Source organism: Schistocerca serialis, chromosome 3, assembly GCF_023864345.2.
Source record: "Schistocerca serialis cubense isolate TAMUIC-IGC-003099 chromosome 3, iqSchSeri2.2, whole genome shotgun sequence".
Classification (NCBI taxonomy): Eukaryota; Metazoa; Arthropoda; class Insecta; order Orthoptera; family Acrididae; genus Schistocerca; species Schistocerca serialis.
The window spans coordinates 451431108-451453053 of record NC_064640.1 but is presented as its reverse complement, the minus strand read 5'-3'; the positions used below and the strand labels follow the sequence as shown (position 1 = coordinate 451453053).

The 21946-nt window shown below is 41.5% G+C and overlaps 1 protein-coding gene across 2 annotated transcripts in view; it reads left to right on the top strand.

Moving 5' to 3' along the window:
* The window catches only part of LOC126470351 (protein FAM91A1), a 164085-nt gene that overhangs the window by 86792 nt on the left and 55347 nt on the right, over positions 1-21946 (top strand). For both annotated transcript variants that reach the window (XM_050098139.1, XM_050098140.1), the window contains exons 7-8: positions 11184-11382; positions 16275-16558. In XM_050098139.1, coding sequence (XP_049954096.1) covers positions 11184-11382; positions 16275-16558 — 483 coding nt within the window. The remainder of the gene's footprint in view (positions 1-11183; positions 11383-16274; positions 16559-21946) is intronic.

The window sequence follows — 21946 nt, the reverse complement described above, 5'->3', positions numbered from 1 at the left end:
TTGCTGTAAGATGATTTTATACATAATGTGTTTTTATCCTCCTGAATGAGGTAGAAGAGTGGCTATAGTTTTTCTTGGAAGGCAAACCATATTGTTCTCCTCAAATAGTGACATGAATAATAAGTATCATTTAAGTAAGTGGTTACTTGTGTATTGCTGAAGCATGAACAGTTGGAGTGCCACTGACAAACACACAAAAGAGGAAACATAAATTGATTTTGCATCTTTTGAAGTTTATAAATCTAAGGGTTGTCATCTCTACTGTTAATTGTTATTACAGTGATACTCCCATGAGCTATACTGCATGCATTTTGGAGTAGTGGTTTGTGTCACTGGCTGGCATGCTGCATGTCACCAGTTCAAATCTGATGATCAGCAAATGTTTGTTATTTTGTATTTGTCATCTCTAGAAGGTTCTCAAAATTTTGCTGTTTGTAATGTTTGCACATTCTGCAATGTTAACACTTGATGTCTGCATTAATAGCAGCACTCTCCTTCCAGGAGGCAGGTCTGTTCTGGCTCTACGGTGGTCCCAGTGCTAAATGTTTTACTTCATTGACAACCCTTTTTTTCAGATTTGGACTTGATTGTGGTTATGACATGACATTGTTTGGTGAAGACACCGGGTAGTTCAGAACATGTACATTACCATGCCTCTAATTAGGCAACGTAAAGGCCATTGGCTACAAGGACAGAAACGGAATACAAACAGTATTGTTCCCCATGTCCATATATTCAGTGGACAAATGGATTCTTAGTCAGCAGTACATTAGCTACACATCATCCATCCATCATAGTTTTCTGGGGATGTTGATCAGGACCTGACAAAACAGCGGAATAGCTTCAATAGAGGTGTCAAATATAATAGGAGGCGTGGCATGATGTGATTGGCAAATGTATACTTTTACTTGGGTGGCACAGCCCAGCAGCAGTTTGAAAACAATGAAGAGAAGCTTGATAGAGGGGACAAATTAAAGGCCGAACTGCATAAAAAATTTGGTTGATAAATAGCAACAAGTCGACTTAGTGGAAAATCAATTGAAGAAGAGGGCCCAACAGATAGGGGAAATGAAATAGCCTTAGATGCATAATGTTTTGACAGCATGCCACATTGTGATTCCAAATATGACAGATGTGACAAAATCTCACACTTGATGAAAGGAATCGCAGAAGGCAAGTAAAAAGCAAGCTCTTCTAGTAAAGTATGTCACAACAACAGAGAGATTCATCAGGTGGTGCCAGCATGTCAAGGAAAACGGAAAAGAGTTGGATCAAAGAACTTGTGGGATGAAGTCCATCGCCATACGCTATCTGACATCCTAGTCTGCTTATAAGGAGCCAAGTATTTCGCAACAATGGACATGAAGAGGCTACTGGCAAATCAAGGCCAATGAGATTGACTGGGAAAAGACTGCCTTCAATGCCATTTGCACTCTGTAATGCTCCAGGCACCTTAGAGTGTATGATTGGCAACCTTCTCTGACACCTTCAATGGACAATGTGTCTTCATTGTCTGCATGGCATTGCTGTTTTATCAAAGACATCAGAAGAATGTTTAAGCCGTATCAAAACCACATTGAAGTGTTTTCTGACTGCAGGCTTCCGCCTGAATAAGAAAAAGTGCCTCTTTATCACCCAAGAAATAAAAATCTTGGGGAACCTAAGTTAATGGCAGTGGAGTGCAGACTGATCCAGAGAAAATAAGAGCAGTCACAGATTTTCTGCCCCCAGGGGGCTCTCTCTCTTTGGCGGGTGGCAGGTTCGTGCTTGGTTACCACAGGTCCCCAGCCTTTGCAACATCTTTTCCCTTCCATGCTGTGTCTATCCTCTTGCTATTCTTTTTCCTCTCTCTTGGGGAACATGTCTGGGGTGTTTTTGGGAATGTTCCACATTATTTGTAGCTGACATAAGAACAGTCGTACCACTGTTTTCAATTCCTTTTTCCTTTCCTTATTACCTTCTCACAGCCTTCCTGCGCTTCGGCATTTTAGGCTCTTCTTTTTCATCTTCCTCCTCCCTGTGCACTCCTGAAGGCTGGCCCACTTGTCTGACATGCAACAGGTGACTTGGTAACACATAATTCCCAGCCCCGAGTCGACAGGTAGGGTTCACACATACCCCCTTGTATAGGCCAGGTCCAGGGAGGGTGATTGTCTGTGCTGTTACATTCCCAAATTGTGGATTGGTCCCTCTGTCAGGTGTCCGGGAGGTGTGACTTGAGGTGTGAACAACCACATAAGGCAGTTGTGTCCCCTTGTGAAAGGGGCTCACAGTTGGAAGGAGCATGCCATCGGAGATGCTGGCAGTCATGGGGTACATTCTTCCAATGAGCCACTCATCATCTTTGCAGTCCACATCTACCAAATGTAAATGGAATGAAGCTCCCAATTCAAAGACCCTCCCAGCTGCATGACAGTTCCTCATGGTTCCATGTACTGAAGATGGTCAGTCCTTTGCAACAATAAATACATTTCTAATTCAGAAAGGTGTTGATTCAGTTGCCGGCCCTGTGAAATCCTGCTCTTGATACACAATGGCACTTTGCGTTTGGAGACTACTACTGATTCTCAAGCACAGCAACTGCTTGCCGCTTTACTTCTCCATGGCTATCCTGTTCGTGTTGAAGCCCATAGAACTCTGACTTCTTCCCATGGTGTTATTTACACTAGGCTGCTCAATGGTCTGACTGAGACCAAAATCCAAATGTCTGATCAGGGTGTCATTACCGTCCATCGTGTGATGAAAAAGGTAGATGCCTCCTTAGTGCCCACACACACTCTTTTTCTCATCTTTGATAGAGTGGTGCTTGTGTCCAAAATCAAAGCAGGCTGTGAAGTTATCACAGTCCGACCGTACATTCCAAACCCGATACACTGCTACCAGTGTCATCATTTCAACCAGCCAGATGTGTAATCTGTGGTAGGTAGGCTCATGAGGGCGATTGCCCACCTCCTTCTCCCCACTGTATCAACTGCAGTGGCAACCATGCCGCTTCCTCTTGATATTGTCCGGTGTATCTTGATGAGCAGGCTGTCCAGGAAATCTGGGTAAAGGAAGAAGTACCTTACCTGGTCACTCGCAAGTTATTGGCAAGTTGCAAACTCTGCATTGTAGTGTCTGGCACTTACTGTACTGTTCTTGCTGCATCTCTCTCCATGAAGGACATGGCCACCCAGACATGTGACCTCAAATTCAGCTCTGAGGTTGTGAAATCGCCTAGTGTCATGGTAACATCACCGTCTCTTTGTCCAGCTGTGCAAAAAGCCATCAAACTCTCACCTCACTGGGTGAAGTCACCAGCTGCACAACTGGCAGGCTGGAAAGGACAGAAGTAATACTCTCGTGAAGACTTCCTACATCCCTCCAACCAACCAACACCTGAGTCTTCCTCTGGTAACCAGAAAGGCTTGAAGAAGTGAAACAAAGACAAATGGTCTTCTCCCTCGCTGACTAGATCATCCTCTTTGATGGTGTCACCACGTGATACACTCGCCCGGCTGGCCTCTGTGTCACCAGTGCGCACCACCAACTATTTTTCTATGCTGGACTCCGCAAGCTGACAGCAGAAGAAAGCCGATGCTTTTGTAGACACAATGGAGGAGGATCCTCCTGCCTCTGTGCTCTGTAGCAGCGAGTCTTCACAGGCTGGCTCTTGGCAGCTGCTGAGGTGACACCCCTTCATTTCTTCCTTGTCATGACTCTCCTCCAATAGAACGTTCATGGCCTTTGATCCAACAAAGAGGATTTACAGCTGCTCTTAGAATCACAATGTCCAATTGTTCTCTGCCTTCAGGAAACATAATTGCATTCTCATGACCGCTTTGAGCTTTCACATTTCTTCCCAGTCTGATTTGACCTTCCACCTGAAGTCAGCATTCCATCTCATGGGGGAGTCATGCTGCTCATATGGGATGACGTTCATAGTCAACCCATCTTCCTGACTACCTGTCTTCAGGCTGTTGCAGTTCACCTTTTCCTTCTTCACTTAACCTTTTCGCTTTGTACTGTTTACATCCCTTCATCATTCGATGTCACCAGGGCAAACTTCCTCCAGCTTATTGGGCAGCTACCTCAACCCTTTCTGCTGCTCAGTGGCTTTAATGCCCATCATCCCCTTCGGGCTCCTCGCAGAACCTGTCTGAGAGGTGCCCTCTTGGCTGACCTTGCCCAGCTTAACACCTTCAGCGTTAACACAGGAGCGCCCACGTTCCTTTCAGACTCCTCTCCCACATATTCCTATTTGGACCTATCCTACATAGCCCATCGTCTCGAGTGGTTTGTTCTCTCTGATACATACACGAGTGACCATTTCCAGTGTGCTGTCCATTTGCTGACTCATACCCCACCTCCGTACACACCCAAATGGCAGCTTACTAAGGCCAACTGGAGGCTTTACTCCTTCCTGGTGACCTTCAACAAGTAAGATTTCCCCAGTTGTGATGACCAGGTGGAGTATCTTACAAGCGTTAGCCTTAAACGTTGCAGAACGTTCCATTCCTTGCACCTTTTCTTTTCCATGTGTCCTGGCCCCTTGGTTGACTGAGGCATGCTGTGACGCAATTCACATGCAGAGACGTGCTCTCTGTGTTTTTAACTGTCATCCTACGACGGAAAACTACATTCGTTATAAACAGATGCGTGCACAGTGTTGTCGCGTTCTTCGGGATAGCAAAAACGCTAGCTGGATTTCATTCCCTTGTGTGTGTGTGTGTTTTTTTTTTTTTTTTTTTTTTTTTTTATTATTATATATAACAGTTCCACTCCCTCTTCCATTATGTGGGCCAACCTATGAGGGCTCTCTGGGACCAAGATCCATTCCCCAATTTCTACCCTGACAGTAACAGACAATGTCATCGTGGATCCTATTGCTGCCTCCAACACCTTGGGCTGCCATTTTTTTGAGATTAAGAGTTGCTCCCACTATCACTCTGCCTTTCTCCATTGGAAACAAGTGGAGGAGACTTGGGCGATACCCTTTACTTCTCCAAATTGTGAGTGCTGCATTGCCACCTTTACTATGAGGGAGCTAGACACTCTCACTTCATCCCGATCCTCCTCCTCAGGGCCAGAAGCTGTTCACATTCAGATGTTGCAGGACCTTTCTCTTGCTGGCAAGCACTTTCTGCGTAATACATACAACCGCATCTGGGCAGAGGGCAAGTTTCCCAAATGCTGGCGTGAAACCACTGTCATTCCCATACCTAAACCCAGTAAGGACAAACACCTTCCTTCTAGCTATCACCCTATTTCTCTCACCAGCTGTGTTTGCAAGGTGATGGAATATATGATTCATGCCCGGCTGGCATGGTGGCTCAGGTCTCGCAATTTAGTAACCATTGCACTGTGTGGATTTTGAGCACGACATTCTGCAGTTGACCATCTCATCACTTTTTCCACCCACATAATGAATGGTTTTCTGTTGAAACCCAGACTGTGGCTGTTTTTTTCGATTTGGAGAAAGCCTACAACACCTGCTGGAGAACTGGTATCCTCTGTACTCTCTACACGTGGGGCTTCTGTGGCCACCTGCCCTGTTTCTTGCAGGAAGTCTTACCAAGTTTTCAAGGTCCGTGTGGGTTCTGCCTAGTCGGACACCTTTATTCAGGAAAACAGTGTGCCTCAGGATGCCATCCAGAACGTCGTCCTCTTTGCTATCGCCATTAGCCCTATAATGGCCTGTGTCCCGCCGGGCATCTCCTGCCCACTTTTAATTGACAAAACCGTTTGTATGCATTTCTGGCAGCGTGATTGGTTTCTTCCACCATCTTTACATCTTGGGCCCCTCGCTCTTCTTTTCATTGAAACTATGTAATTCCTGGGGCTCGTGCGTGATAGGAAATTTTCTTCATCCTCCCACATGTCTTACCTGACTGCCCACTGTATGTGGTCCCTCAGTGTCCTACGGGTCCTCAATGGTACTTCCTGGGGTGTAAATCGAAACACGCTCGTCTGTTTGTACTTGTCCCTTGTCTGTTCAAAACTAGACTGTGGATGTTTCATTTATGCATCTGCATATCTGTCCCTCTTATGCCGTCTCAATACTATCCACCATCATGGCATCCGTTTGGCCATTGGTGCCTTTTACACTAGCCTAGTTGAGAGTCTGTGTGCAGAAGCTGCCGAACTACTGCTGTCCTACTGCCGTGACTTTCTCCTCAACAGACATGCATGCCATTTGTCTGCCATGCATGGCCACCCATCCTATGCTTCCTTCCTCAATGACTCCTTTGATCGCCAGTATGGGGTGCATCCCTCTTCTCATTACCTCATTGAGTTCGCTTTCGGCTTTTGCTCTGGCAGCTTAACTTGTCGCTCCCTGCAGCTTTCCCAGTGAGTGTGAACCCTTTACCACCTTGGCTTCATGCAATGGCCTGTGTTCACCTTGGCCTTCATTCGCTTTCTAAGGACACTACTCCATCTTCACTTTATCACCTTCAGTTTCATGACCTTCATATGGAATTTCGCGGTAGTACCTTTGTATATACTACTGGCTCTGGGACTGACTCTGATGTTAGGTGTGCCTTTGTCATTGGCACCGACATTTTTTGGCATTGGCTTCCGGAACACTGCTCAGTATTTACAGCAGAGCTCTTCACTGTGTTTCAGGCCATGCAGTATATCTGGAAATACAGGCTTTTCAATTGTGTCATCTGCTCGACTCTCTCAGTGCCCTTCAAAGCCTCTGTGTGCTGCACACCATCCATCACTTAGTGCAACGGGTCCAGGAAAGCTGTCACTTGCTCATTCTTGATGGAGCCACTGTGATGTTTATGTTGGTTCCTGGTCACATCAGTCTGACAGGAAATGAGGCCGCTGATGCTGCTGCCAAGGCTGCAGTTCTTGTACCTTAGCCTGCTAGTTTGTACACTTCCTCCGATGATCTCTGTGTTGCCATCTGTCAGCAGGTACTGTCACTTTGGCATCACCACTGGCCCTCCCTTCATGGGAACAAGCTCCGGGTTATTAAGCCTCTCCCAACGGCTTGGATGACCTCATCTCAGCACTCTCGCCGTCAATATATCATTCTAACTAGGTTGTGTATTGGGCACTGCCTTTTTAGCAATCACCATTTGATAAGTGGTCCATCACCACTTTGTGCACATTCCACCAAACTTTTAACTGTCCACCATTTCCTGACAGAATGCCCTTTTTTTTTACTGCTCACATTCCCATCTGTGTTTGCCATCTGAATTATCGGCTGTTTTAGCAAATGATACGTGGGCTGTCGACCATGTCTTACTTTTTATCCATCGTAGCAATATGGAAAAGTCCATTTAATATTTAGTTCTGGACTTCCATTTCTCTATGGCATATTTTATAGACCTTTCTCCACATCCCTGTTTCTAGCTGTCTTCTCTTCCGTCAGTAGGGATTGACGTGTAGTCATCATTAACTCTTCTTATTGTCTTCGTGTTTTACAGTTTTGACATGGGCGCGCATGACCCTAGTTGTTTGTGATGCAAGAAGTTTTCTTGGAACATGCTCGTACTACTGGTGATTGCTGAAGAACTTCTGTAATAAGGCACGTCCCTTTCAAGAACTGCTGCAGGGAGATGACTAATTTTCTCAGAATGAGGTGCAAGAAAGATCTTTTCTTGTCCTTAGGAGGTGGTGACATCATCTCCAGCCCTAGCATTGTACGACAACAATTCTGAGATGAAACATCATTCCGACATTAGTGGTTATGGGGTAGGTGCAGTTCTACTCCAGATTCAGAAAGGTACTGAAAATGTGATAGCTTATGCTTTGAGTACTGTCCAAGTCTGGAATGAACTATCTGCAACCGAAAAATAGTGCCTTGCTGTTGTTTGGGCCATCAAGTTCCATCTCTAATAATTTGACAAACCATTTGCCATTGTGATAGACTACCAGTCTCTATGCTGGCTAACTAGCATGAAGGATTCGTCATGTCAACTGGTAAGAGTAGTTCTAAGGCTTCAGGAGTACAGTGTCACAGTGATATACAAAACTGAACACAAATGCAAGGACACCAATTGCATTTCAAGGAATCCTTTAGACGAACACAGTAGTGTGAATGAAATCTCAGTCATCACTGCATTAAATTACTTTGATGCTGAACAGGGGGAAGTTCCAACATTGCTGAAACCTATAAAAGCTTTAAAAATGAGGAACAACACAAAAGACAATTCCAATATTTAGACAGAACATTTTATAAGTGGAATTATGATCCAGTGACGTGGAAATTGTTGCTTGTGTCCCAGCTCATTTACAGCCAGCAGTACTGAAGTATTTCCATGGCGTTTTGACATCTGGTCAACCTGAGATTCTTGAAGACTCCTGACTGAACAGATACAGGTATCATTGGCCAGGTCTCTACCAATCTGGTACACTATGTGTGCCACTGTAAAGAAGCACATGCTGCAATTACCTCTAGGGCATATCATATCAAATCTGTCTGCAGCATCACCATTCGATCAGAGTGGATAATAGTGTGCCCCAACTATCTCAGTCATTATGAGGGCAGCAAAGTACACACATAAAAAAAAAGTTTTGCAACAGAGAGTTTCGGAACCTATACAGAAAATTGGAATAGAGATGAACATAAACATAATTTCCGCCCTTCTTACTGCTCATGAAAACCACACACTGCACATTGTACCACCATACAGGGAGACTTTCAGAGGTGGTGGTCCACATTGCTGTACACACAGGTACCTCTAATACCCAGTAGCCTGTCCTCTTGCATTGATGCATGCCTGTATTCGTCATGGCATACTATCCACAAGTTCATCAAGGTGCTGTTGGTCCAGATTGCCCCACTCCTCAACAATGATCTATCCCAGGCATGCTCAATGCTGACCACTCTAGTCGAGAGATGTCATTGCCCTGAAGGAAGTCAATCACAAGATGTGGACGATGGGGGCAAGAATTGTCGTCCATGAAGATGAATGCCTCGCCAATATGCTGCCGATATGGTTGCACTATCAGTCAGAGAATGGCATTCACGTATCGTGCAGCCATTACGGTGCCTTTCATGACCACCAGTGGTGCATGTCAGCCCCGCATAATGCCACCCAAAAACAGCAGGAAACCTCCACCTTGCTGCACTCGCCGGACAGTGTGTCTAAGGTGTTCAGCCTGATCGAGTTCCCTCCAAACATGTCTCCGATGATAGTCTGGTTGAAGGCATATGAGACACTCATCGGTGAAGAGAACGTGATGCCAATCCTGAGCAGTCCATTCAGCATGTTGTTGGGCCCATCTGTACCGTGCTGCCTGGTGTCGTGCGCGTCATGCAGCCTATTGCGTACAGTTTGAGTCGTAACATGGCGTCCTGTGGCTACATGAAAAGCATTATTCAATATGGTGGCATTGCTTTTAGGGTTCCTATGAGCCATAATCCATAGGTAGCAGTCATCCACTGCAGTAGTAGCCCTTTGGCGGCCTGGGCGAAGCATGTCATCGACAGTTCCTGTCTCTCTGTGTTTCCTCCATGTCTGAACATCATCACTTTGCTTCACTTCAAGATGCCTGGACTTTTCCCTTGTTGAGAGCCCTTCCTGGCAAAAAGTAACAATGTGGACACGATCAAACCACGGTACTGACCGTCTAGGCATGGTTGAACTACGGACAACACGAGCCGTGTACCTCCTTCCTGGTGGAATGACTGGAACTGGTCAGCTGTTGGACCTCCTCCATGTAAGGCGCTGCTCGTGGTTGTTTACATCTGCGGGTGGGTTTAGTGACATCTCTGAACAGTCAAACGGGCTGTGTCCATGATACAATATCCACAGTCAACGTCTATCTTCAGGAGTTCTGGGAACCGGGGTGATGCAAAACTTTTTTTGATGTGTGTAGTACCATCTGCTGAAGCTCCAGAAACTACAAGGTTCTTTCTGGAAGACATCATTTAGAAAAACAGAGGAAGCTATTTGATTGTCTCTGTTCATGAATGTGGTTTCCAGATGAGACTAGTATCAGAAGTAATTTCACATTGCAATATCACCTACAAAATGACTACTGCCTGCCACACATAAATGATGTTGCAGAACAGTTTAATAAGATGTTGGCAGATATGCCTTCAGTGAACATTGATGTCGGAGGTATTGGTTTTCAGTACTGTCTGATATGACATTTGTGTATAATACAGCAAAGCAAGTCATTAAAAGCTGCACACTATTCTTTCTGCTCCATGGTTGCAAGGCCAAAATGAGAATGGATGCACTGCTCCCCTTTCGACAAGATGATATCCAGGATGACTACGTTGAAACTCCTCATCACTAGAATCAAAGAAGGAAGACAGCCGGTGCACATTCTGTTCCATAGATGCCCACGAGAAGGATCAAGAATGCAATAACATGAAACAGTGCCCAAACAGATACAGTACGGGAGACTTGATATAGGGCTTTACATCTACTTGGAAAGTGTGAGTATGGGAAAAGTTACTAAAATGCTATTTTGAGCTGCATCATATCCTTCGTTGTTTATCGACCATCATATACAAAGTTGACAATTATGACACTTCATCAAGAAGACAAAAATGTAGAAATGTCGTCCATCTCCCCCATATGAAACATTACTACAGTCATGAGGCACGGATTGATGTGGGCTTCTCGTTCAAAAAAACTGAAGGCTTGCTTGTTGATTGCTAAGCTTCGACAGGAGGGATTACCTTTGATGTTCATCATAGCGAGTAGGATGTGACAGCGTGACCCCAACGAGATAATCATCCAGCCCTGCAACACAGGATCTAGATCTAGATATAGGTTGCTGTAATCGGCTCAGTTGGGAACTTCTGAAGGAGCAGGTTGTTGTGTTTCTCCATGAGAAGGAGCAATGCCATGAGTTGTGCTGCAAGCACTGTGGAGTAGCAATTAGCATTACTGGCTGGTGTGCTGTGTGGAACTAGTTCAAATCCAATCACTAGTATTTATCATTTCTAGAAGATATATGAAATTTCTTATGTTTGTATATTCTGGAATATTCAGTAGCAGCACTCTTTGGCCAAGAGGCAGCTCTCTTCTGTTTGTATATTGGTATCTGTAGTAAACATGCATTCAGTGGTAAGTTTTGTACTTCATTATTGACTTTGCTTTCAGATTTGGACTTGACGGTGGTTATGATGTGACTCTGTGTGTGTGCGCGTGTGTGCATTTAATTTGTGTATTAATGTAGTGTAGAAATATTGTAGCACAAAGATTAAGCTTTAGTGTTATTTCCAGGAGCATATCAGTAGAACCAGTACCTCTTGACCTGACTTCGCCATTTAGTGAAGCAGTTACAACGCCCACTGATGATGCATCAAGTGGTACAGAAGAGGTCGAAGCAGCCTTCTTATCAAACCAGCCACGAAGTATGCGCATTGCCTTCCTGTTTGATTCAACACTAACTGCATTCCTCATGATGGGCAACTTATCTCCAGTGAGTGCTGCCTCTAATTTATCCACAGATGTCAGTGCCATTATTCCCAATGAAAGAATAATATTTTCTGTCATCATTTAATGTCCCTAACAACCCTGGAAGTTGAAACTATATGGTTGGGCATGTGGGGTGCACCAATAATTTAAAATAATGTGCATTTCACCATAAAACTATACTGTGTTATAAGCAATTAGAAATCCCCAGTGTTAGAATACTTTCTTGAAATAAGCATGACACGGTTTAAGAGCACGTTTGTTTCCTTTCAGTTTGCTGATAATATTAATTGAAAATTTCTTTTAAAAGCCAGAAGCTGCCACAAAAGAGACAGTGTTTAACTGATAACTCAGTATTTTGTCTTCTCAACCAATAACTCTTTGATAACATTTTTACTTCGAACAGTAAGATCTTAGGTTCAGTTCATTTTGAGGATGCAGATCATGAATGGAACTGACATGCTGACCCTCTGTTTGCCTGACTAGTGAAAAAAATTTTATTTGTGATCATCACTTTACTTGATTCTGCATGGTCTGATGATGCAGTGTGGAATGTTTTAATTGGCATAGAATTATGATTAATGAGTTAGTTAATGCACTTTGACTGCATGTATTTGTGTCTTTTATTACATCAGACTGATGTTATCTCCTATTAATAGTAATGCTCAGTTGCTACGGGGTCTTCGAAATGAACAGTATATTTGTGTCACGTAGTAGATCTACTTTAACTGTTCACCAGCATCATGTTTGCCAACAACAACAGCTACTAGCATTGGGTATTGTTACTACAGTAGATGGTTACAAAAGCTATAGTTAAGACACACAGTAAATTACTATCATTCTTTCATGTAGGAGGTGTGGGGGAGGGGAGTACATTACACTACATTTTTATGTTTCAGTAACCTGGAAATGTTACTGTTTCGAACGTACCTACTCAGTTTCAACTAAAAGTCATCAAAGTTTGTAATGGGTGTTTAAAAATATGATCTATAATTTTAAAAAATCATAGATGCATGTATCTTCCTGTTGAGTAACACAACAAATGAAATATTTATTTATCATCGTTAATTTGTAGATGAATGTTTGAAATTCAGGAGAACAGCAAATAAGTCTACACTCAATCTTTTATTGGATAATGGGTCAGTGGCTGTTCCTAATTTATGTGTAGCAACAGCACAATCAGCTGTGTGTATTAGTTTTATTAATTTGCAGCTGGGTTTGGTGATAAAATCCACCATCTTCACACTCCTAGGTAGATACAGAGAACATATCAGTATGAAAATATTCTTTAACTGAATTATACTGAACCAGTTTACATCATACATGTGCATGTGACTATGCTAGTATTAAAACTGTAAAAATCAACTGCTACAGATAGTACTCCACTGCAACATACGTGTAACAGCTGCTAAAAGCGAAATAACCTACACCTTCTCATTAATATGTATATACTGATCTTGCTGAGGAATACATTTGTGGTGTAGGCTATTTGATTGTAACAGTTATTACAGATATTTTACAGTGGAGCACTATCTGTAGCTGCCAGCCGCAGTTGCCGAGTGGTTCTAGGCGCTTTAGTCTGGAGCCGCATGACCACAACGGTCGCAGGTTCGAATCCTGCCTCGGGCATGGATGTGTGTGATGTCTTTAGGTTAGTTAGGTTTAAGTAGTTATAAGTTCGAGGGGACTAATGACCTCAGATGTTAAGTTCCACTGTGCTCAGAGTCATTTGAACCATTTTGAACTATCTGTAGCTGTTTCTTTTTGCAGTTTTGATACTAGTGTAGTCGCATGCATGTATGTAGTATAAATTGTTTCACTATAATTCAGTTAACAAATAGTGTGATACTGATAAGTTTGCTGTATCCATTTAGGCACCTGACAATTGTGGTTGTGCTTGGTTTTTTTTAATTGAGTTGTCATCAGAAAATTTGGCAGTGTTGAATATCCCCCGAAAGTGAAGTTCTTTACTTTTTAAGAGAGAGAAAGATCACATAAAGAGAATTTTCACACCATTCTTCACTGTTTTGTGTCTTATAATATTTTTTACTGACAAATATGACAGGGAGAGTACCTTAGCTGTTCACAAACGGAATCCTGAAAATTAACTCACCAAATGATTTACCATTTATAATGCAGAGCAACATTTGACCTTGAGAACTCAGGAAGAGATCAAATATCACTGCCAAGAAATCCATCATCTACAATGATTTCATGACTACCATCGAAGCTATTCAGCATACATACTCATCTGAGAAATGTATCTTGATACTCTGATTCTGTTGGGGAATTCGGGGAAATGATTTAGCCGATAAGGTATGACAGGTAGGATGACTATAGGAGAGCCTCAGTAGCACAATTTGTGGTCCACTGCATCCCACCACATGAGTGTTGAAGTGCTGTGTTGTGTCATTAGGAGGCATATGCTCTTGAACATCAGGTTAGGAAGAGAAGAATATCAGCAGTTGAATATCTTTTGTTAAATGGCAACAAATGGAGGCATGTTTTTGATGTTTAAAATATGTTACAGTCATGTTCACTGAAAGTGAATTCTCCTGGGTTTGGAAACTCAAGTTGTGTTACACATTTTGACAGAGGGATTTGGAAAGAATGCCTCTCAATAGACTCTTGTTTCATAATATTATTTGGGTAATATGTAGAATCTGCTCATGAAAACACAAATCTAAAGAGATTGCAGGTAGACATGTAAAGAAAGAGAGAGAAATGAAATATTAGTAATGTGACAACTTTGGTGTGGCAGTTGCACAGTGGCACACAGTCAGTCTGAAAACTATTTTTATTTTCAGCCTTCAGAAATGTTCAGCTACGAATAAGTATTTGACTGAGTCATTCATAACCATTCCGAAGAGAGCTAATGGCTTTGCTAATAAGGTGTGTTAATGTGTCATACTAAAAGAACTGTTTCTAAACATTTGGAAGAGCACAAGGGAAATTGTAGAGAAACGGAACGATCAGCTGTTGCGGAGCATGCTTTCCAGCCAGGGAACCACAATATTAGTTTCGAGGAGACTCAAGTACTAGCGGCCACAAGCGGATATTACAAAAGGCTCTACAGGGAGGCAATCGAAATCGCTAAACACCCAAATAATTTCAACCAAAAGGAGGAGGGTGTGAAATTAAACAGTATATGGATGCCGGTGCTAAAGAAGATGTGTACCACCCGTCCACTACTGGGTGATGGCAACGGCGATGGACAGCGGCCAATTGCACTGACGTTTTCAAAACACGTGACATCACGCCGCGGCGTGGGAGCGCACGGACATGGAATTTAGCGGCAGTCAGTAGCGAGCCAGTGGGTGTGTTGGACCTTCCATCGAGCTATGGACCCCCTTGAAGATGTCTCCCGCAGTCGGAGACGAAACGTTGGGAATCAACACAGAATTCATCAACCGACCACGGCATAACAGCCCGGATAATTATAATGGACTTAATGTGTCATGTCAAGAAATTGTGATTAAATTGAAATAAGATTTGAGAAATATCAAATGTTTATAAATTATTGTTGTGTATGTTCTATAGTATACACTGTAGAATATACACAATACTGTGCTTATCATTTATAATTATGAAGTTGTTCTACCAAGAAGTGATGTAAGACTCAGTTTATGGAATATGAAAGAACTGTAGAAATGTATTAGTTGATGATAAACCGTTACTGTTACCTATTTGCAGTATTCAGTGGTACAAGATATTCAAAGAAAGCTGAAAGTGTGAAGATCATAGCAGGATTGGGGGCAGACTCCCATTAGATATAGATTTGGAAATAATGATCCTTTCCTCAGTATATATTATTATACTTGGGGAATAGGTCAGCACAGTGAAAATATGGTACATTACATTAGCCAAAACATCTTTAAATAAGAAAAAGACGGGTAAAATTTTACTCATAAATAAAGGCTCTAAATGCCTACCACATCTTGCTTTCATCTGTTTTTTTCCAAGGAAATTATATTATACGCCAATCACAAAACAGCAAAATTTCTAATATTAGGGAACAAATATGTAATATCTTGTTTTATGTAACCCACAAGCTCAAATAAAGTAAGTGGTTACGTTTAAAAAAATAAGAACACTATCGTGAATTGTGTTGTATCAACTGAAATTGAGAATGACAAAAGAACCAGCATTTTTTGGAGAAACTGGAAGTGTAGGAATGCATTACTCCAATACACGACAGACATTCCAAGAGCAGACAGACATAGAATTCTTTCTGTTCCTGTATGTTCAGTATAGTTTTGCCTCATTATTCTTCAAACACAACATTTTCTGCTATCTGGATAGTATTATCTTCTACTATTCTTAATATCCAGGGTTCCTCACTACCACAATTAAGGCATTTAACTCAGATTCGGGAAATGTAAGATTCAAATACCTATTCAACCTTCCTAACTTAAATTTACATCAGTTTCCCCAAATGCTTCAGATGAAGGGCAGACTCATTCCTCCATTAAGGCCATGACTGATATCTCACATTATCCTTGTTCAACTGACCTCATGTTCCTCATCCATTTTTTTCCTTTTCCTGTCCTTGTCTACATTCTCTTGTCCAACATCTGACTGTTTTGTCAGTCCTTGCACTTTACTTACTTTCCCAAATTATTGCTTCCACTAATGTCTTTCCATCTTGCCCCCACTTTTTTTGCTGATTTGTGTTATATGAAGCTAACTATTAAACATCTTTCATCTCAACACTTCATTTCTGTATGCTCAAGTCAATTTATAGAATTTATTTCAGTTTTGGAGTTGCACTTATAGTGGTCCTGCATAAAAGAATAATATATGTCAAGAGTTTGCATTACTTGCACCATGTTCTACTACTTAATGACATCAGTTGTACCCTTCTGTGTGTGTTGACTGTGTGATTTACTTTTACTTTAGGGGTTGAAGAATCATGCAGTAACCATGTTTGAAGTGGGGAAGCTATCTGATGAATCACTAGATAGCTTTGTTACTGAACTAGATAGCATATCAACAGTGGATAGTGAAGGTGAAGCTCAACGATACTTTGAACATGCCTTCAATTTACGTTCTACCATTGGATTTTTACGGAGTAATCCTGCCATGGGACAAGATCTGAACTTGCCTCTAGATCTGGTACGCTGTGAAAGCTTGCAGTCTTTAGATCCTGCTACCTGCACTCGGCTGCTTGTTAAGAATTACAGGTAAGTTCCATATAAAGTTTTCTTGTGCCGTCTTTAAGTTATGAAAAGTAAAGTGTTAATTAAAGTACAGAATTGCATGATCTCTAATGAATGGAAGTTACACATTAACGTAAACACAATTTGGCACATAAAAACAGCTTCTGCTTACCAGGTACAGAAACATTATCTGGAGCAGGCCTGACATGCGCATAGATCAAAAGATATTTTATATTGTAACCTATTAGAACTTGTAAATAATTTCCTTCTTTGTAAACGGAAAGATGTAGCATGAAATGGAAAAAAGTACAAGAAAGCTGATGAAACTGCTTTAATGTTCTTTCTTTTTTCCTCTGGTTTCAAAACTAGTAAGCACATGTTATTCAACCCTCAAATGCTTCTGATATCTTGTGTACATTGTTCAGCCAGTAAGCACTGCACATTGTTGCAGCTAATGAAATTTCCTGATTTATTTCCACCCAAATTTGATGACACATGTTTTTTTAAATAAATGACTAATGAACACGCTAATTTTTGAATTTTGACTTTTGCTGTAACCATCCATTTTTTTTTTTCATATTTAGTCTCTCACTGTGTTTTCTTTTCATACATGTATGTTTTGTTTTTGCTGAATATCACATATTTGTGTGTTTCACCCTGTTATTGTGGTCTTCTGTCTGAAGACTGGTTTGATGCAGCTCTCCACATTAGTCTTTTCTGTGCAAGCCTCTTTATTACCAAATAACTGCTGCAACCTACATCCATTTGAACCTGCTTACTGTTTTCATCCCTTGGCCTCCCTCTACAGTTTTTACCCTGCACACTTCCCTTCAGTTACAATATTGACAATTCCTTGATGCCTCAGAATGTGTCCTAATAAACAAACTCCTCTTTTAGTCAAATTGTGGCATTAATTTCTTTTCTCCCAAATTTGATCCACTACCTTCTCATCAGTTACATTGTCTATCCAGCTTATTATCTTCAGCATTCTTCTGTAGCACCATATTTCAAAAACCTTTATGTTCTTCTTGTCTGAACTTCTTATTGTCAATATTTCAATTCCATACAAAACTACACTCCAGACAGATACCTCCAGAAAAGACTTCCTAACACATTAAGTTCATATTTGATGTTAACAAGTTCCTCTTTTTTGGAAATGATTTCGTTGCTGTAGCCTGTCTGCATTTTATGTCATCTCTACTTTGGACATCAGTTATTTTGCTGCTTAAATAACAAAACTCATTTACTGCTTTTAGTGTCGCATTTCCTGATTGTATACTGACAGAATTGCCTGATTTTGTTCAACTTCATTCCATTACCTTTGTTTTCTTTTTTATGCTCATCTTATAACCTCTTCTCAAAATATTGTCCATTCTGTTCAACTGCTCTTCCAATTCCTTTGCTGTCTCTGATAGGACTACAATGTCATCAGCAAAACTTCGAGTTTTTATTTCTTCTCCCTGAACTTTAATTCCCAATCAAAATTTTTCTTCAGCTTCCTTCACTGCTTGCTCAGTGTATATATTGAATAACATCAAGTGTAGTCTGCAATCGTGTCTCACCCCCTCCTCAACCATTGCTTCCCTTTCTGCCCTTCAATTCTCGTAACTGCAGTCTGCTTTCTGTACAAACTGTATATAACATTTTGCTTCATGTAATTTATCCCTGATACCTTTTGAATTTCAAAAAACATATTCCAGTCAACATTGTCAAAAGTTCTCTCTAAATCTATGAATGCTATAAAAGTAGGTTTACCTTTCTTTAACCTATCTTCTGAGATAAGTCGTGGTGTCAGTAATGCATCTCATGTTCCTGCATTTCCTGTAACTCAAACTGATACTTCCTGAGGTTGCTTTCTACCAGGTTTTCCCTTCTTCTGTAAATAATTCATGTTGGTATTTTGGAACCATAACTTATTAAACTGACATTTTAGTAATATTCACATCTGTCAGCACCTGTTTTCTTTGGAACTGGAATTATTACATTCTTGTTGAAGTCTTGGGGATATTTTGTCTATCTCATCTACCAGTATCTTGCACACCAGATGGAATAGTTTTGTCATGGCTGGCTCTCTCAAGTATCTCAAGAATTATGAGGGAATGTTGTCTTTTCCAGGAGCCGTGTTTTTGCTTATATCTTTCAGTACTTTGTTAAATTCTTCTTCTAGTGTCATATTTTCCATCTCACTGAACTTGTAAGTCATTTCCAGCCAGGTGTCTGGATACTTTTGATCACATAGTGTATGTTCCTCCTCCATGCTTGTACAGTCTTGCATTTTGTTCTCTAGCCATTCCTGCTTAGCCATTCAACATACCCATCAAGGAAAGTGTATTGTGAGTCATCTGTGGAGAACAGTGTTTTTATTGATAACTGCATGAAGAAATTTACAGGTATTAGGGGGCATTTTTTGCTGCTGTGATTATTTCTTCTGCTTCTGTCTCTTTGTCAGCAGTTAACTTAAGAAATTATCTATGCCCTTTTTATCCAGCTGTATGTATCTGGTGTCTTTGTTGCTGCAAATTCCTGAATCTCTTGCCTCTCTTTTTGCAAGAGGATGCCTGTTTTTCTGAAATATTTTCTTTATTATCTTTTGAAAGTACTTTCCTTCACATTATACAGACCTCTACAAGGTCAGCCAAGAACTCTTTGTTGGTGCAGAAAACTGCTTCCAGGGACTCTGAATGATGCACACTTAAGGTTTGTTTCACTTACATGTTTGTTTGTGTGTGTAAAAAGAGAGGCATGAGAATCATATGGGCCAAAAGGTTGTTTTGGAAATATCTGGATTAGACTCCATAAGAAAACTATGTCTCTTGCCTGCTGAGTGACCTAGTTCCAGAGTGATGTAACAGTATTGGCATGAGATATGCTTGCTGTGTAGCGTAGTTTCTGACATTGCTGGCTGGCATGCTACAGATTGTCAGTTCAAACCAGGCCCCCACAACCGCACGATTGGTCGACTGTGAAGAGCAGACAAATTGAATAGCTGGCCGGAGGCCATTAGAGCGGTAAACTGACGTGCGGAGTTCGAATGTTTATACATCGCTTTTGGTTATAAAATGCCTTCCCTTGATTTAGGTCGCAAACAGAATGCCTCATTTAAATACGTTACTACAATATACTTTTTAATTTATGAACAAACAGCAACTAGTCACTGTTTATGAATTTATCTTACATACTACATGGAATCTGCCGTAGCTAAAAGTTATGTACTGGACCCCTAGCATTTTCCGTAGTTCATTTACGATAGATGTACGCAAAATGCATCAAAATACTCGAAGATTTGCCCACTATATTAATAGATATTTTCTGACTCTACCTTGCTTTAGATTTTGTGACGAGAGGTGCATTATATATGGCATAGTGCTTTGGCAACTCACGACCAAATTATCAAGTTTCAACCTAATCTAGACCATGAAAACACTATCTATCAGCGAACTTTCTTCAAAATGATCAGAACATATAAAATGGTATTCTGTCGGTTGGAAATCTTGCCTCCTGACAGCGTGTAACCATTTTTGTAACAGCTGTGGTTTTGAGAAAGGAAACCTGCGAATAGATGCACAGCCATTATGCTAATACCGTATTACAAAAACATTTATTAAGCAAGTGCACTGACATACAAAACAACTTAAAATATTCACGTACCTGTGAAATGTAAAATTCGTTCCTTTCTCGAATTTAATTGTACAATTAATCGCTGCACAACTCTTCACCATTGTACTTCTTTTGATTGGAATGTACAGACAGTAGAATTACGAGTAACAAATACTGTATGTATGCCCCAACAAATATACAACGTTGAATCAGGGTCTTCATAAACAACAATACTAGACAACACATCAGACTACAACCACTATAATGGCGTCCAGCGGAAGGTTCAAATTATCCCGCGACTGCAGCGCCATCAGTGAGTGTAGTTATTTTTTACAAGGTCTTTGGTTCAAACCCAACCACCAGCAGTTATTTGTTATTTAGTTATTGTCAATTGTGGAAAGTTCTCGAAATATCTTATGTTTGTATATTCTGGAATATTTGATGTATATACACTGAAGGGCAAAAGAAACTGGTACACCTACCTAATATCATGTAGGACCCCCGCAAGCACGCGGAAGTGCCGCAACATGACATGGCATGGACTTGACTAATGTATGAAGTACTGCTGGAGGGAATTGACACCATGAATCCTGCAGGGCTGTCCATGAATTCGCAAGAGTAAAAAGGGGTGGAGATCTCTTCTGAACAGCATGTTGTGAGGCATCCCAGATATGCTTAATAATGTTCATGTCTGGGGAGTTTGGTGGCTAGTGGAAGTGTTTAAACTCTGAAGAGTGTTCCTGGAGCCACTCTGTAGTTATTCTGGACATAGTGGGTGTCACATTGTCCTGCTGGAATTGACCAAGTCCGTTGGAATGCACAATGGACACAAATGGATGAGGTGATCAGACAGGATGGAATGCACAATGGACACGAATGGATGAGGTGATCAGACAGGATGCAGACATACGTGTCACCTGTCAAGAGTCGTATCTAGGCGCATCAGGGGTCCCATATCACTCCAACTGCACAGACCCCACACCATTGCAGAGCCTCCACCAGCTTGAACAGTCCCCTGTTGATGTGCAGGGTCCATGGATTCATGAGGTTGTCTCCATACCCATACACGTCCATCCGCTCAATACAATTTGAAACAAGACTCGTCTGACCAGGCAACATGATTCCAGTCATCAGCAATCCAATGTCAGTGTTGAAGAGCCCAGGCAAGGTGTAAAGTTCTGTGTTATGCAGTCATCAAGGGTACATGAGTGGGTCTTTGGCTCCAAAAGCCCATATTGATGATGTTTCGTTGAATGATTCATAAGCTTACACTTGTTGTTGACCCAGCATTGAAATCTGCAACAATTTACAGAAGGGTTGCTCTTCTGTTACATTAAATGATTCTCTTCAGTTGTCGTTGGTCCCGTTCTTGCAGGCTATTTTTCCGGCTGCAGGGATGTCGGAGATTTGATGTTCTACTGGACTTCTGATATTCATGGTACACGTGTGAAGTGGTCATACAGGAAAATCTCCACTTCATGGCTACCTCAGAGATACCGTGTCCCATTGCTCTAGTGCCGACTATAACACAATGTTCAAACACACTTAAATCTTGATAACCTGCCATTCTAGCAGCATTAACTGATCTAACAACTGTGCCAAACGCTTGTACAGGCATTGCTGATCACAGTGTCATATTCTGCTTGTTTAAATATCTGTTTATTTGAATACACATGCCTATACCAGTTTCTTTGGTGCTTCAGTGCCTATATAGCAGCAATCTCTGTCCAGGAGGCAGTTATATTCTGACTGTATGGTGGTGTCTGTAACAAATTTGCTATCAGTGCTAAATGTTGTACTTCTCTGATAACCCTG